This window comes from Stegastes partitus, unplaced genomic scaffold, assembly GCF_000690725.1.
Source record: "Stegastes partitus isolate 25-593 unplaced genomic scaffold, Stegastes_partitus-1.0.2 Scaffold1925, whole genome shotgun sequence".
Taxonomy (NCBI): Eukaryota; Metazoa; Chordata; class Actinopteri; family Pomacentridae; genus Stegastes; species Stegastes partitus.
The window spans coordinates 32917-49019 of NW_007579656.1; the positions used below are offsets into that span (position 1 = coordinate 32917).

The 16103-nt window shown below is 43.4% G+C and overlaps 2 protein-coding genes across 3 annotated transcripts in view; one reads left to right on the forward strand and one right to left on the reverse strand.

Annotated features, from left to right (window-relative positions):
• Window positions 1-680: 680 nt before the first annotated feature.
• bdh1 (3-hydroxybutyrate dehydrogenase, type 1) lies at window positions 681-4789 on the forward strand. Its single transcript, XM_008303047.1, has 5 exons — window positions 681-893; window positions 1314-1424; window positions 1935-2076; window positions 2144-2296; window positions 3289-4789. Exons 1-5 carry the CDS (start codon window positions 681-683, stop codon window positions 3753-3755), a joined length of 1086 nt encoding a protein of 361 aa, XP_008301269.1. The 3' UTR covers window positions 3756-4789.
• A 69-nt stretch (window positions 4790-4858) lies between these two features.
• The window catches only part of nck1b (NCK adaptor protein 1b), a 29778-nt gene continuing 18533 nt past the window's right edge, over window positions 4859-16103 (reverse strand). For both annotated transcript variants that reach the window (XM_008303049.1, XM_008303048.1), the window contains 2 exons: window positions 9167-9921; window positions 4859-9060 (listed from right to left, as the gene is read on the reverse strand). In XM_008303049.1, the coding sequence (XP_008301271.1) occupies window positions 8860-9060; window positions 9167-9921 (956 nt within the window). In that variant the 3' untranslated portion in view covers window positions 4859-8859. The remainder of the gene's footprint in view (window positions 9061-9166; window positions 9922-16103) is intronic.

Genomic DNA, 16103 nt, shown 5'->3' on the forward strand with positions numbered 1-16103 from the left:
TTCTATTGTGGTGGTTGTCACTTTACTATTTCTTACTGCTACTATAAAAAACTAAATTTTCCTTTGGGGATCAATAAAGTATTTCTCTTCTATTACGGTGTATATATTTCCAACAGTTTACATGCCATGTAAGTTAAAAACGTCATTTTTTACGACCTTCTTTTTGAAACTCAAAGCCACAACAGCATGTGACAATACAGAACATCGTAAGAAAAAATTAAAATGAAAAATAAACAAACAAACGAACAAAAAAACAGCGTAGTAACAGTGTAAATGCCGCAATTTTCTTTTCTTTTCTTTTTTTTTTCCTAAACCCTAACCCTAAAAAAAAAAAAAAACTACTGAGGGCATGCGCACTACTGCCCTGGCGGCGTGGTCACTTCGTTGTCCGGTTGACGAAACTGACGTCAGTCGGACCCGAGCGGACCCGGACGGACCCGAAGGCACTCGCAGACATAGAACGTATACGACCCCTGACCTCCCACGGTTTTAAGTTTGACCGATATTAAACAACGCGCCTGTTAACTATCAGCACTTCTGTAATCTACTTTACGGTTATTTTCTCTTAACGTGTTCCCCGTTTCTTCGGTCTTGGCGGCGGGCGGCGGTACAGGGGGCGTGCCGTGACCCCATCGGTGGGTGATGTAAACCGCTATGCTAGTAAACACCATTCCGCCAAGATGGCCCCTCTGTCCGTGTTCCGAGTGGCTCTCCTGGTCTCGTTTTCTGTGTTTCTGACCGTTGTGCTGGGCTTCGGGCTGCCTGCGCTGCTGAACGCGGTCATGAGGATGTTGGGTTTACCGGAGACCAGCGTCACCGAGTGCATAGTTGTGCTCTATGTGGGGTTTGTGCTGTACGTTGCGACGCCTCGGATTCCCAGAGGAGCGGTTGAGGTATGTTACAGTCAGGAGTGTTATGTTCAACACGGAAATGAAGGGTTCGCTTGTGTAGGAGCTTATGGGACATTCATCAGGGATACTAATATAACGGCAACGCTCAGATATGCTACAAAGATCAATGCAATGCTCCTCCTAACTCAGAAAATTCATATTAGACAGTGTGTTGAATGAGGCGTTTCTTGAATATAAGCCTTCCAAGTGTGGCTGTAAATAGTTAAATGGTGCTATTTTGTGTTAATAACTTGACTGATGTCCTATTTTATGATATATATTTTATGATACATAGGCTAGACTATGTTGCCATCCCTGACTTTTTAATCTACAGTATGCAAGCCTTTCAATATGTTCTTGTTTTTAATGTAACTGAGGTGTTTCTTGTTTAAAGTAACCAAGTCTTTGTTTCCCTGTGTGTAGGTTAAAGGCAAAGCTGTGTTCATTACAGGCTGCGACAGTGGCTTCGGCAACGCACTCGCCAAACATCTGCACAAGCTCGGCTTCACTGTCTTCGCTGGCTGTTTTCTTAGGGTGAGGATAAAATACAGTTCATCTGTGAATCTGTGGCATTGTGACAGGCATGCATGTTTCCTGAAATCACGAAAAGCAAACAAGCAGAACTTTTGGAAAAATGTCAAAATCCTGCAGAGATTAGTCTTCTTTACAGTAAACAGGCTCTCCCTTCCAAAAGCAATGCAATCCAACACATCAGACGTGCAAATTCCACCTACTGGAAAGCAAAAATAGCTGCTCGCTCATCACCACTGTCAGCCTAGAGGCTCTATAAGTATTCTGTATTCTGCACTGATCTCCTCGATTTTTGATTCCAAATGTGTGACTGACACATTTCCAATAAGACATTCAAACAAGTGCAGCCTCAATAATAAATCAATCACCGCCAGCTTTCTCAGCTCACCTCGACTTCTCACCTTCCATGGAATAGAATAAACTGCAAAATTCATTATCAATGCATATTTCATAGCTTTGAGATGAAATTAGGGCGTCTTATATTCATGTCATGAGTTAGTGTCACCTTTGCAGGATGAAGGTGGAGAGGGTGCAAAGGAGCTTGAGGAGTTTCATTCGGATCGCATGAAGGTCGTCCAGCTGGACGTCTGCAATGAAGAGCAGGTGAACAAAGCCGTGGAGTTTATCAAAGACAACCTGGAGGACTCAGAAAGAGGTAAGTGACCACAGTAACTATAATGTACACAGATTGTGCTCTTTCTGACCTTCTGTCCATGACTCAGGTCTGTGGGCTGTGGTGAACAACGCCGGCGTCTCAACGTTTGGAGAGGTAGAATTCACCTCCATGGCCACCTACAAGCAGGTGTCAGAGGTCAACCTGTGGGGCACCATCCGGGTCACCAAAGCTGTTCTGCCGTTAATCCGCAGGGCGAAAGGTGAGCCACTGGAAAATCACACTGTACATTAGATAGCATCAATCTGTGACATATAAACACAGCTCAGTTACATAATGTCCAAAATGACAGCGCCAAAGTGCAAAAAATCTGAGAGGGATCAGCTCCATGGATTCCACAAGGTTGAATTTTGTTCAAGTTTCTTTGTGGAGGATTATAAGCATTGTTAGAATTCCGTACTGAAAGGAAACAGTGCAGCTGAACAGTAAGTTGCGTCCCATGATTCCTGTAAAGAATGCTGACAATGCAAACACAGCCAGACATCGGAAGAAAAGGCTTTCCTCATAATGTGAAGTTAAACTTTTGATATTATAATAGGAACATTTGTAGGGAAGACATCTTAACATGGCTGCAAGTAAACAAGAAGCATGAGAGAGAGTAAGAAAAATAAGTTAAATGTATAAAAGGGTAAAATGGTAAATACAAAGACATACATTTTACAGTAATGATGGATTAAAAAAAGTTGTTTTTTATGTGACATTTAAAATAAAACACAATACCAGTGGTTTGACCTTGAAATGGTAATCCATCTAACAGATCAGGTGCAATAAAAAAATAATAGATGATGTTTTAAGTGGAGCAATAAGCAAATAGACAACTTGATCACTTGCGAGGTAAAATGTGCCAGTGTGACAGTATTTCTTAGGAAACAAGCTGGCCAGACAGCAGCCAGCTGGACAGCAGTGTGGCGCAACAAATAAAATGATTTACTCATCCAAGCGAAGGTTCAGGCCAGGCTTTTGTTAAGAATGTTAAAGACGGTTGAACTCTGACCCCGGAAGTTTTAAAACTGCACCAGAGGCCTTTCATTTGAATTCATTGCATTATTACAGATGGACATAGATTCACTGCAATTATTTTGTCTTAAACTATTTGTAACAGTTGTATAAAGACAGATACTCAAAAAGCATTTCTTGAACATGAGTATAAACTCATGACGGTATTTCTGGTGCCTTTGTGTCTCTTGACTGCAGGTCGTGTTGTAAACGTGGCCAGCATGTACGGGAGGATGGGCAACGCGATGCGCTCACCGTACTGCGTATCTAAATACGGCGTGGAAGCTTTTTCTGACTGCCTGCGCTACGAGATGAAGACCTGGGGAGTGAAAGTGTCCATAATCGAACCGGGGAACTTCATCGTAGCCACCGGCATCATGACCCGCGACGTCGTGGCCACCACGGCCAATAAGCTGTGGAGTGAGGCGCCTTCGGATGTGAAGGAGGATTACGGGAAGAGCCACTTCGAGCAGCACATGGCTCTGATGCGCTCTTACTGCAGCAGCGGACAGAAGGACATGGCCCCTGTTCTGGACGACATCACCGACGCCGTCACGTCCAAGCGTCCGTACACGAGATACAACCCCATGGAGCCGCACTGGTGGATCAGGGTGCAGGTGATGACCCATCTGCCAGGCGCCTTGTCCGACTTGCTCTACTTCTAAAAGAGAAGTCGCTCCTGCTCCAGCTCCGTCTGTCTCACCATCAGATCAGATAGCAGTAAATTCTTCAACTCTGTAGCGATACATTGATGTACTGACTCACCCTGAAGAGGGCTCTCTGCTACGTATTCCTCAGCACTTGAAATCATTCACTGATCAAGCCTTAAAACTTAATGTGTTTTTTAAAAACTGTAAGTAAATTATTGCACTTTGCTTTTCATACGTCTGGCAAGAACCATAACTTTATCTATACAGATATATATTCTCTGATAAGTAGTAACTACTTTGTGTTCGATATAAGCGGGGTTATGATGTGCTCATATCTATGAATACTCCCATTGTCTTTTTAAAAAGTTTCTCCTCTTCTATCTTTTTTATATTTGTAACGTTTCGCCTTTGTGGAATCTTCTGGGGCCTGCTTGGTGTGAGGCTGGTTCTTGCTGTTCTGTTGTGGCCGACGCCGGAACAAACCAAGGTCAGCTACTGTAAGACCATGGTGAGATTTGGCTCGACTCGCCTCGCAGTTACATAACAACAACACAAGCCCACTTTGTGAGATCCTGCGTGCAGCTTTGACTCTGATGATGTGATTAATGGGCATGCTCGAACAAAAATGTTGTCCCTCCCTCCCTGCCTCCCTCTTCCCTCCCCGTCTTCACTTGGCACAATATTTTGTATATAGAATGATGCAAATGAATAGAGCATTTTATTTTAAAATATTACAATCACAGTATCATTTTTCAAGAATGATTTGAAATAAAGTGACCAAAATATGACTTGTGTTTCGTTGAAGGTGTCATTCGAGATCGGCCCGGGTGGTGTAGTTTTACAAACGGCCGCCAGGTGGCACACATGCATCGCACAAAAACTACCACAGCTATCCTCATGCATCAGTTGTGCAGCCCTCAGACAAATTTAACATCACAATTGAAGCTGTATTATGACATTACAGCAAAGCTAAAGCACAGAAGAAAAAAAACAGTTTTTTTATGACTTGAAGACAATATTTTGTAATTCGGTAAAATACTGCTTTAAGGAAGAAAAAAAAAACGACTAAGCGGAAGTACCAATGTTTTCAAAATTTGAGATAGAAACAACAGACGTTATCCTTTTTATGCCGTTTATTACGTCTTTTGAACACTCTAATAAACTCTTCTAAATTATTACACCTGAAGACGATCATCTCCCCTCCATAAAAACAGTATTAAGAGCATGACATTAAATTTTCACAGCACTGCCTTGTTGTTTTTTTTTTTTTTAATCATTCCACAGCATGAATCTGTTTTCTTCACTCTCTCATACAGAAAAAAGCTTCGTGAGACAAAGAACACCATAGAAATGTAAGCAGCACAAAAGCACCAAAGTCAAAAACACGGGCCACTTGATCGGAACATTATCAACGAAATCTGAACGCAAAGATTCAAAAGAGTATCTCAGGCTTTGTGTAGCAGTCGAGAAACCTGGTTTCCACTGCGGCGCAGTTCTTGATCACTGAAGAGTAGTTTGATAGGCAATCTCTTGATAATATCTGTCACAACTGACTTCCGTGTCTTTTTTTTATGCAGATTGAAAACCATTTCTGTACAAGCTACAAGGCTCTGCTCATGCGGCCTCCGTTGTTGTAGAATGAAAAAAGATCCCAGTAACAATATCTATGCAGGGAGATACTGTAGTTCTGTATTTGAATATCAAGTAAAACATTTAAGTATTGAGGATTTTTTTTTTCTTTTTACATATTTAAGTGGCTAAACTGCAAAAGTGAATGTCTTACACTAGTTTTACATACAGACATAAAAAACTATATCCTCAGAAACCATGACAGTTTCCTTCACAACCAACAATATGTGATACCGTTACTTGAGGTGCCCATAACATGAGATTCAGGTCATGATTACATCACACCTGGGGTTATGTTTCTGAATGAACATCAGCACATATCTTTATACTGTACATGTAGGCATTCACTGTTCACTTAAGAAGTTATACTTGATGAAATCTGCTATGGTAAGGTCACTTGAAACTACACACAATATCAACTAACGGGCATTTTATGCATGACGGAGAGAAAGAAAAAAAAAAGAAAAGAATGAAATTGCCAGCCTACATCAAAGTGAGTGCTTAATGAGGAAATGCGTATCCCTATACGGATGTTTTCAGACACCCCGACACGTCGCTCACTAATCACTCAACTGACGCACATGCAAAGCTTTAACCAAATAGCGGTGACAAGAGAAGTGGGAAGCACGGGGACAGAAAAAGGGAAAACAGGACACTAAACCTTTGGTTGACAAAAAGCTGTGAAGGCACATTAAAATCTCCTCCTAAATCCTTCAAACTGGGGCACATGGCGTTGGCGTTTGTCACTTTAATGCTGCGTAATATCGCAGATGCTGTAGAACTGGAAGTCAGGGAGGAAATTTTGCCAAAAAAAGAAGGAAAAAAAAAAAAAAAGGGGGTTGCTGATCACAGCTGATTACAAATGTAAGCAAACATTATCACATAAAGTGTCAGCAAAAATGGCAACAATGCAACATCCAGGGATTTGGGTGTAATAAATGACAGGATTCTTTCAACCCAAACGCTAATCTGGTGAATGAAAATGAAGGGAATACAGGCACTAGAACATCCGATGCAACTTGAAATGATGGCAAAATTAAAATCATTCTTTTTAGAGATTTGGAACCCACATTCAACAAAACATAAAAATCACTCAAGCCATGCCGACAAACAATCTTGCAATTTACTCCTTCGACCGTGTGTTTGTGTTAAATATTCCTGTCAGATGCTTTTTTAAATGCTGGAATGTTGTTTTTGTACTGCTTAATAAGACGCAATCTTACTGAAATCAGATTTCAACTGGTACTGGTAGGGTAAAATTAGCACTTGCCCTTTGAACCCATCGTAAATCCAACTGAAAGGTAATCGTTTCAATGTTGGCGAATCGCATTTTACAGCCGCAAAACAGAGAAAACACAGTCTTCACACACACAGCTCGTGCGTGAATAGGTGTCAATCACGTGGGGAATGGAGGGGAAGAAGGTTCACACCCATGTTTGTGCTTGTTCTTTTTTTTTTTGTTTTGTTCATGCTTGGATTAGCTAGACCTTAAAAGTCCTTCTGAAAATCACTCCCATGTAAAATCCTTTTTCTTATTCTCTGCTATGATACATCAGCGTTGGCCTCCGTTCACGTCCCTGCTCTTATATGACCGGGCGTGGTTTTCCAGATACTCTTATCCAGTGGAACAGATTCTCCAAAGTCTCCTCCCTAGTTCCTAATTTACTGCTTTTATTTCCTAATGTCCATTTTCCCCCTTCCCTCCTCTGTGAAATCCCCTCTTCCTCTCTCTCTTTCTCTCTCTCTCCCTCTCTTTTTCTGTGCTCGGGTCCAACTGGCCACAGCTGGAGAACTCATCATCGCAGGCATCGCGATCATCATCATCTCCCTGAGCCCGCTGCCGGAGCGGCTCCCTGCCAACGCTGCTGCAGCTCTGATTGCAAGCAATAGCAGCTAGCTGCCCTTCACCATTCAAACACTGCTTGGTCCACTTTCACTCAACAAATAGCCTTTCACTAGAGACCGTTACTGTGAATATAAACCATGTGTGCGGCTGAAAACATTTAGTAGATGCGCCGTTTTCTAACTTGACATTGACCAAACTGAGACTTAATAGGCATTCAAACTCACTCCTGGGTGTATTAGTCGTGGTAACAAAAGCACAAATATCAAACAGAACGCTCATTTAGACCGGGTTCTTTCTTCTGTATTCGCCATAAGGAATTGTTTTCAGAAAATCCCCCGTGTCTGCTTAAGGAAGAGGGCGTCTCCCAGCATGATGTATAGGCTTTGCAACCACACAAACACGACCCCTGCATGACCCCTTAACTCCTCCATTCCCCTCCAGTGATCACTAACTCAGGAGCGGTGACATCATCCCGAGGACTGGCCCTCCATTTCCCCTCCGAGCTCAACGGAGCTGTTTGTTTGGAAGCTGTTGTCAGCGTGCATCCCCCTCACCCCTACCTCGCCGCCCTCCATCCTGAGAATCGTCCCCTTTGGCAACATTGGGAAGACGCATCGGCAAAGTTTCAAGACGAGGAGGGAGGGGGGAGAAAAAATACTTTTTGACTCCTTTGCATGCACAAATAAACTCTCCCCCATGTGGACAGTCGGTCCCCTCATTTGGGAGATACAAGGAAGGCGTTAGGACACTATTCGGTTTGCGTGCATCCATGCAAAGTCATGGGATCGAGAGCCCCCCACTGTCTGTGATGCCTCGGCTTTGTAACATTCACATGATGTGGATACAGCAATATGTGAGACAAGCAGTTCTGTTGTACAAAAAGCAAGATGAGTTTGACTTTGCACGAGAAGAGGAACCCTCCAGATCCTCGAAAAAAACAAACAGATGCACAGTGTGATATTCCAATCTCTACAACATCGATCCTAACAGAACTGTATCAATAAATATATTTTGGTCACTTAATTTTTATTCATGATTAGCAGAAGTTGTGGATTAGTGTGTCCACAACCACGAAAGAAAGCGTTAAGACGGACAACACACACACAAAAAAAAGTGAAATGTAGATCTCTAGGCTCTGAATTTGCTAACATCTGAAAAACAAAAATGCCTCAGTTGGGTGGTTGTGGTGTATTGTATACATTTAAAAAAAAAAAAATCACATTTTTAAAAGAAACTGTTAAAAAGATTATATATTATCAACAAAAAAAAAAAAAAAAAGAAAACTAAATGCAACTCTAATAGATATCAAGGTGGAAATACATGGCATTGCCTATAACCTAACACATCTGGATAATTTAAAATAGGCGACCAAGAAGTCTGTAGTCAACTCTCAGGAGTCCATAGTCTTTTTTTTTTTTGTCTCCCCCCACCACGTCTCTCCCATGCTTTTTCCATACCTCCTCTTGGAATGCTCACAAATCGGGCATTTAAGTCCTGATGATGTGTTAAGTCTTCAGGCTTGGAGCTGAAATGTTAGTGTGTGTTCTGGTGTAAGTATCTGTATTATATATGGATGCTGTTAACAATGTGTAAGGTGTGTGTGTGTGTGTGTGTCTCAGGGTGTGAGTGTGTGTGAGAGATGGATCAGGAGGCAGCCAGGGCCTTGATCAGGTACAGTTTGTCTCCCTGCTCACTGGTGAAGATGGGGGCCTTTTTGTAGTGTTCAACAAGCTCTTCCATAGAGTTGAACTTGCGCTGTCCGATGCAGTAAAGGTTTTCCTTCAGCTGCACTTTGAAATGCTTGTTCTTGCTCTGCGCCTTCAGGGAGATGGAGAAGTCGTTTGGCTGAAAAGGAAACAGAAAACTAGGGTTACTGACAGGGTTTCAAAGTAACTACAGAGGACAGACGACACATAAATGGTGGTTTGAGGAGCAGGTTTTGGCTACTGACTGATGACTCGCTGTCTCGGATGAGGAAGTCTCCCTCCGTGCCTCTCTGATTGAGGGCCACCTCTGCCTGGTGGCGCGTCACCTTCCCATAGTACCACTCTTTCCCCGCAAAACGCCCGCTGCCTGAGGGCGAGATGTAGTCACAGTCAGGTGTGGGCGGCCCAGCAGGCCCTGCTGTGGGTTTATGGGAGGTGGAGTCCAGCACAGTGACGTAGTTCTTAGGCACCAAGCCCAGCTGTCCGTCCGCTTTGCGGCACTTCCACCACTCCGGGTCGTTCTCGGGCTTCTCCACCACCTCCATTACCTCGCCCTTCTCAAAGTTTAGTTCCTCGTCGTTGCCTGAGCTGAAAGGGTAGAGCGCCTGGACCGTGTGCAGCACTCGGTTTCCGTTCGTAGTGCTGTTCACCACCGCGGCCAGCTTCTCCGTTAGCGATCCGGCCGGGTCACCAAGCCCGCCCATGCCCCCTCCCCCCGCCGTCCCGTCCACGTCCTCCGTCACGTAGTTGGACGGGAACCAGCCGGAGCGTCCGTTGTAGCTGCCGCGCCACCAGCCGTCACTGCATTTCTCCATCACCACCACCCGCGTGCCTTTCACCAGCGACAGCTCGTCCTCGCGCTCTGCTGTGTAGCTGAACTTGACCAGGGCAGGCAGGTTGAGGTCATAGAGCCTCTCCCCGTTATCTGCATACATATCTGTGTCGGCGTTGGAGGCTGTGTCTCTCATCCCTCCCTTTCTGCTCTTCACCTTCCCAATTCCTGGAAAAATATAAAACATAATCAAGGAAAGGTGTTAAGAAATGCAGAGAGATCATGACTGTCACATGCGCCAAAGTGGAGTCCAGGAGACTGACATCATTGAAACAGCGGGCACAAACTCCTTTTAGTGCAAATTAAAGCTTAGAAGTTTACTAAAACATGAGTCCCCTTTTTCACTGATGCGGAACAAGTCTCAACAGACGAACAAAAACCACACACACCATTATAAAACACCTCTGAAAAATTTAAGGGAGGAAAAAGAAAAAAAAAAAAATCCCAGACAAATACCAGGGAGTAATAATAAGCATTATGGGCTGTTCTGAAATACAGCGAGGGTGGGTAAGCAGGGCTAAATATCATTCCTTTTCCACATTACAGTGCCCTAACTCCCCCCACACACACACGCACTCCAAATCCAAATACATTCTTGGGGATTAAGCCTAGGTGCTGAGGAAACAAAAAGCAATGCTGGCACGGTGAAAAAAAAGCGTGAGTGGGATGAAAACTTGTTTTGGCATGGGCCTATAAATCCTGGGGAAACTTAAAAAGTCCTTCAAGTGCTGCTACCCAACATTGAAATAAGCAGCCAACTGCGTTTGTCTTGAACTGTGGAGGCCAAGGTGTTTTGTCGCATTTCATTGTTGCTGTTCACGCTGCGCTAATCACCTCAGCTGCTCCGACACCTGCAGCCTTGCTTGCTCTGCAGCTTTATACCGAACTCCATCGCATTTCTGTCAACGCTCTTCGTGGTGCTCAATCCTCCTCCTTAGCGTGCACAAGCCCTCCACTCCCCGTTCCCTCCCAGCCCAATCACTTTCCAAGCACCCCACTGAGCTCACCCCTTGACATCACTGTAATGTGGGGATGATTAAGAGCATATTTATCAGGACTTTATCAACTGTGGGTTACCAGAAAAGCTTTGCCATTCTGTTAGCTGGCAACATGGCAGCCACACACACACACACACACACACACACACACTTCCATGAGTGACCACCAGCAAAAGGGTGGATTTTAGCATTCCACCAGCAGACGTCTTGCTGTTGAACAACCCAGTGGCTAACAGCAGAAGGATTACCATGCCCTTGAGCCTTTTCCTGGGTTGTAAAGCCCCGAGGCCAAACTCTGGAAGGCCTGTGGTCATCGTCTTGCTGGGCAAGAATTTCCACTTGGCAGCCCGACATGCTCACAGTTGTATGAAACACATGCGTAGGTAGCAGTGGACGCAGTGTCGAGATCACGCCTTCTTCCGACTTTCTAAGAGCAAAAAGCAGCTAATACCACTTCTCGCAAAGCTACTATGACACTCCTGTAATCATCACGAGTCAACTGATGATGCAGGCCAGACTGAAGCTAAGACTAACCAGACGCTGATACCAGACACAGCGAGCAGACTGCAGTAAAGACCCGATTTCTGATTACGTTTGCAAAGTGATCGCTTGCATAATCAGAAGACAGCTGGGTGAAATTATACAGTAGAGCAGGGTGTAGTCTGCAGGACGGAGCGGTGACTGTGACTAATGTGTCACAACACCGTACTGAATATGCTTCACCACAGATAAATTGTAACTGAAAGGTGTCTCTGACTCAAGGAGTGCAGACAAATTTCACGGTAGCGCTGAGAGTCCAACGTCAAATTGCTTCCAGGTAGACCCTGTTATTAGTCACACCACTGTACATAACTACAGACTCCAGACAGGGTGTTAAGAGCTGATGTCTGTAGGTGGAGGTTAGGTATTGCACAGATGCTAGTTATGCATCTGTGCAGGCTTCATAACTCCAAGAAAGAGCTGCAAAATAGACAACACGCAGACTTCAAGAAAATATGGAGAAGATTGAGAGTGGTATTTTTTCCTCATAAAAGCACGACACTCACAAAACCTTGATCCACAAGATCTGAAATACAACACATGAATTCTGGGAAGAAAAAAAAAAATAGTGATCGTGCAGGTGCAAGCTCCAGGATGTGTCTTTGCACAGTTGGAAATGACCTAGTTAGCTCCAATCAAAGGTTAGGAGTCAACTCAGTATAAATAAAGTATCTCTTAGCTCCAGCTGAGAACAGACACAACTGAGAGTTTATATTTTATCTCTGTGGCCAGGTAACACAAGCCTTATCAGTGTCCCCGTCAGAGGTTTTTTTTCTCTCTCTCTTATTTACTGCTTCCTGCTACAGTCACATGAACTTTGCATTAAAAAAGCACAGCCATTACATTTGACTAGATGTTCAATCTGTACTAGGGCAATAACAGGAGGGTGGGATTTGCCTGTAGGTGGATGATACTAGCAGAAGATAAGGGGTTGTTATTGAGGGCATCTGCTTCTCTAAGGGCCCCATCTGTCCTGCCGTTGTAGGTTAATTATAAGAATTCACATGTGTGCCTGTGTAGGAGAACTGGGAGTTTGTGTTTCCTTTTACAGGTTAGCAGAGGCTCTTATCTTTTAACAGCACAGAATGGTAAAGCTTAGAGTAACGCCAAGCTGAACTCTAAGTGGTGTGTGTATACGCCGCAGAGATTCATGCTGCAAACGTAAAAACAGACCAGTTATATATATATTTTTTTTTTTTTTTTTAAACAAGATGTGCACTGCCCTTTTGCTCAGAAATGTGTCATGAATGTTTTAAACGCAACTACCAGTAAACAGGGAATGCCAGTATCAGCTAACAGTTGGCTCCTTACAGACTCTAGTGTAGTCTGTTTTTAAATCAGAAATTAGAATATGAATAACATCAGGCACAACTAAAGCACATTTTCTACCTTTGGAGGATACTCTAATCATAATCTGGTTTACTCAGACATACCAGAAATGCATTTCAAAATCAAACTTTCATCAACATTTACAGGATCTGTACAAACTCAAAACACACAACATAAATAATAAAAACACTACTCATGGCTCCAGACTAACTTTTTCACTGGTCTCTGTTGCACCTCCCACCTGGCCACAGGCAAAACACATGACTTGCTGAACATTTTCTAATGGATAGACACTACAATTTACCGATGCTCCCTAAACGCCCCACATTGCAGGCTGCGGTAGACGCTGCTGGGTATCTGTGGTGTGACCAGACAGGTGTGCGACCAAACATGACTTTAAAAATCATAAGCTAGGGCGTTCTCATGTCAGATTTGTCCAAGATGAAACCGCCTTACATTTATTCTTTTGTAGTCTTTTCTGTGAGCAGAAAAACAGCGATTGCATTTGAGAACTACTTTTTATTTGGGAATTCGCCCCGTATTGACCAGCCGCCACTGATGTCAACATTACAAGTTTCACAGCACTGTACAAGGCCTAAAAACTGAGGACACAACAATCACAAAATAAAAGCTCACAGCCTTGTATGGCCACAACCCAATGCCATGTGTGCTGCCAATGAAACCAGAAAAAAAATAAAAATTACATTCTCATCAGTCCGCATATGTTACAGATTCACTGCCAAAGCGTAAGGTCCCTGTGTTCAAGAGGTGGACACGGCTGCATTCTGCTCAACTAACAGTAACTGATTTTGGACAGCATTTCCATGATGTTCTGCCAGGTTTGTGCATTCAATGGACCTCTGGGCACAATCACTGGGCCTTTAAATACGCTGAGTCGACTAATCGTGCTAACAGGAGTGTGTAGCGGCAACACAACAAGTGAGTGCAGGTATTTTCTAACCTGCAGACATTCCAGATGACCTTCACATTTAGATATTTTTAAAAGCTAGAATAACTTTGTGCATTTTAGATGAAGCAATGTTAGCATACTACTTCAAACAGAACCCACATCTGCTGTGATAAAGTAAAGACTTTGTAGAGTTACACACGTGGACAAAATTGTTAGTACGACTCGGTAAATGAAAGAAAAACCCACAACGGTCACAGAAATAACTTGAATCTGACTAAAGTAATAATAAATAAAAATTCTATAAAAATCAGACATTGCTTTTGAACCGTGGTTCAACAGAATTAGTTAAAAAAATAAACTCATGAAACAGACCTGGACAAAAATGATGATTTTGTTGCACAACCTTTTGAGGTTATCACTGCAATCAAACCATTTCCGTAACTGTCAATGAGACTTCTGCACCTCTCACCAGGTATTGTGGCCCACTCCTCATGAGCAGACTGCTCCAGTTGTCTCAGGTTTGAAGGGTGCCTTCTCCAGACGCCATGTTTCAGCTCCTTCATTAGATCTTCAATAGGATTTAGATCAGGGCTCATGGAAGGCCACTTCAGAATAGTCCAATGTTTTCCTCTGAGCCATTCTTGGGTGTTTCTAGCTGTGTGTTTTAGGTCATTATCCTGTTGCAAGACCCATGACCTGCGACTGACACCAAGCTTTCTGACACTGGGCAGCACATTTCTCTCTAGAATACCTTGATAGTCTTGAGATTTCATTGTACCCTGCACAGATTCAAGACACCCTGGTTCCCATGAAGTCCACTTTGGCTCAAACATGGTGTGATCTGACACTGATGTACCTTGACCTTGGAGTTCACCTTTAATGTCTTTAGAGGTTGTTCTGGGCTCTTTTGTTACCATTCATATTATCCGTCTCTTCAATTTGTCATTAATTTTCCTTCTGCGGCCACATCCAGGGAGGTTGGCTACAGTCCCATGGATCTTAAATTTCTGAATAATTTGTGCAACTGTAGTCACAGGAACATCAAGCTGCTTGGAGATGGTTTTATAGCCTTTACCTTTAACATGCTTGTCTATCATGTTGTTTCTAATCTCCTGAGACAACTCTCTCCTTCACTTCCTCTGGTCCATGTTTACACCATGTCACCAAACAGCAAAGTGACTACTTGTTACCCTATAAATAGGCCGACTGACTGACTACAAGTTTGTAGACACCTGTGATGCTAATTAGAGGACACACCTTGATTGAACATGTCCCTATACTCACATTATTTTCAGTCTTTTCTAGGGGTACCATCATTTTTGTCCAGCCCTGTTGCATGAGTTTATTTTGTAAAATAATTCTGTTGAACCACGGTTCAAAAGTAATGTCTGATTTTTATTGGTTAACTTTCATTCAATTTTTATTTATTATTACTTTTGTCAGATTCAAGGTATGTCTCTGACCGTTGTGGATTTTTCTTTCATTAACCGAGTCGTACCAACAATTTTGTCCACGTGTGTAAAACAGCAGATAAAAAGTAGAAAACTAAAAATAAACTCTGTTCTACCCACAACAACAGCTCCCCCAACTCCCCCCTAAGTTCACCCACAATTCTGCCAAATTGTGAATTTTGTAGGTGTGTGGCATTTTCAGCTTCCCCTGAAACCCACAAACCACCTTACTGCTCTGCCGCTACCTGGTAAAAGCTTACAACAGGACTTATTAAGTACCGTAGGTTGGAAATTTTTCTCTCTTTCAACGTCACATGCTTTTTCCTGCGCATTTCCTGAAAGGAGGACGCACAGGAAGGAAATCATATTGCATCAGAAGCCACTAAATCAACGAAAACAATGACAAAGACCGTAACACAAAGATGGTAAACCCCCTCTGGAAAAGTCAGTGTGTGTCTACAGATGAGGTGCAGCAGCAGGAGGAGAAGAAAGTGCCGGCGAGGTTGTCCGGCTACCAGTGACAGACAGGAACTAGTTTTGTTTTTTAACTCTGGCCTCCCTACGATGGCTGGCTGTCCATTGTCTGCTAGGGCCCTTTCGACCTCTTAGCTTCCCTCCATTCCAGGGCTCTTCCTCTGTGGACGACAACACCCCGCGTCAGGCTGTCTGACAGTGCCAGAACATCCCCCTTTGCTTTGACACACTTGCTTGTAGTCAGTTGAGTACAAAACAGCCTGACCACTGCTCTGTAAATTTTTATTTCTAGTAAGATTGCCTAAACTAATATGTAGCAACACTGATGTCATCTGGTAACAGAGTCCACGCGTTGATAGCAACTCTGGCAACAACGTGTCATCAGATAAGTAACACGAAACAGTCACCCCCCGCCATATGGTTTGGCGTGAGACATGTACAATGTAATGACAGCATGTGCGCTCAGAAACAGTGAGTCAAACAAACAAAAAAGGAATGCACACAAGACTGAGTTGGCGTGTTTTCAGTGGGGGATCGCAGGGACTGACTTTCAAGACTGCAGCTACAGTCGAGCTGCTAACATGGTTGACTGATAGCTGCGCAGGAAACGCGTAAAGTTCTTTCAACTTCAGTCGTCTGAGACATCAA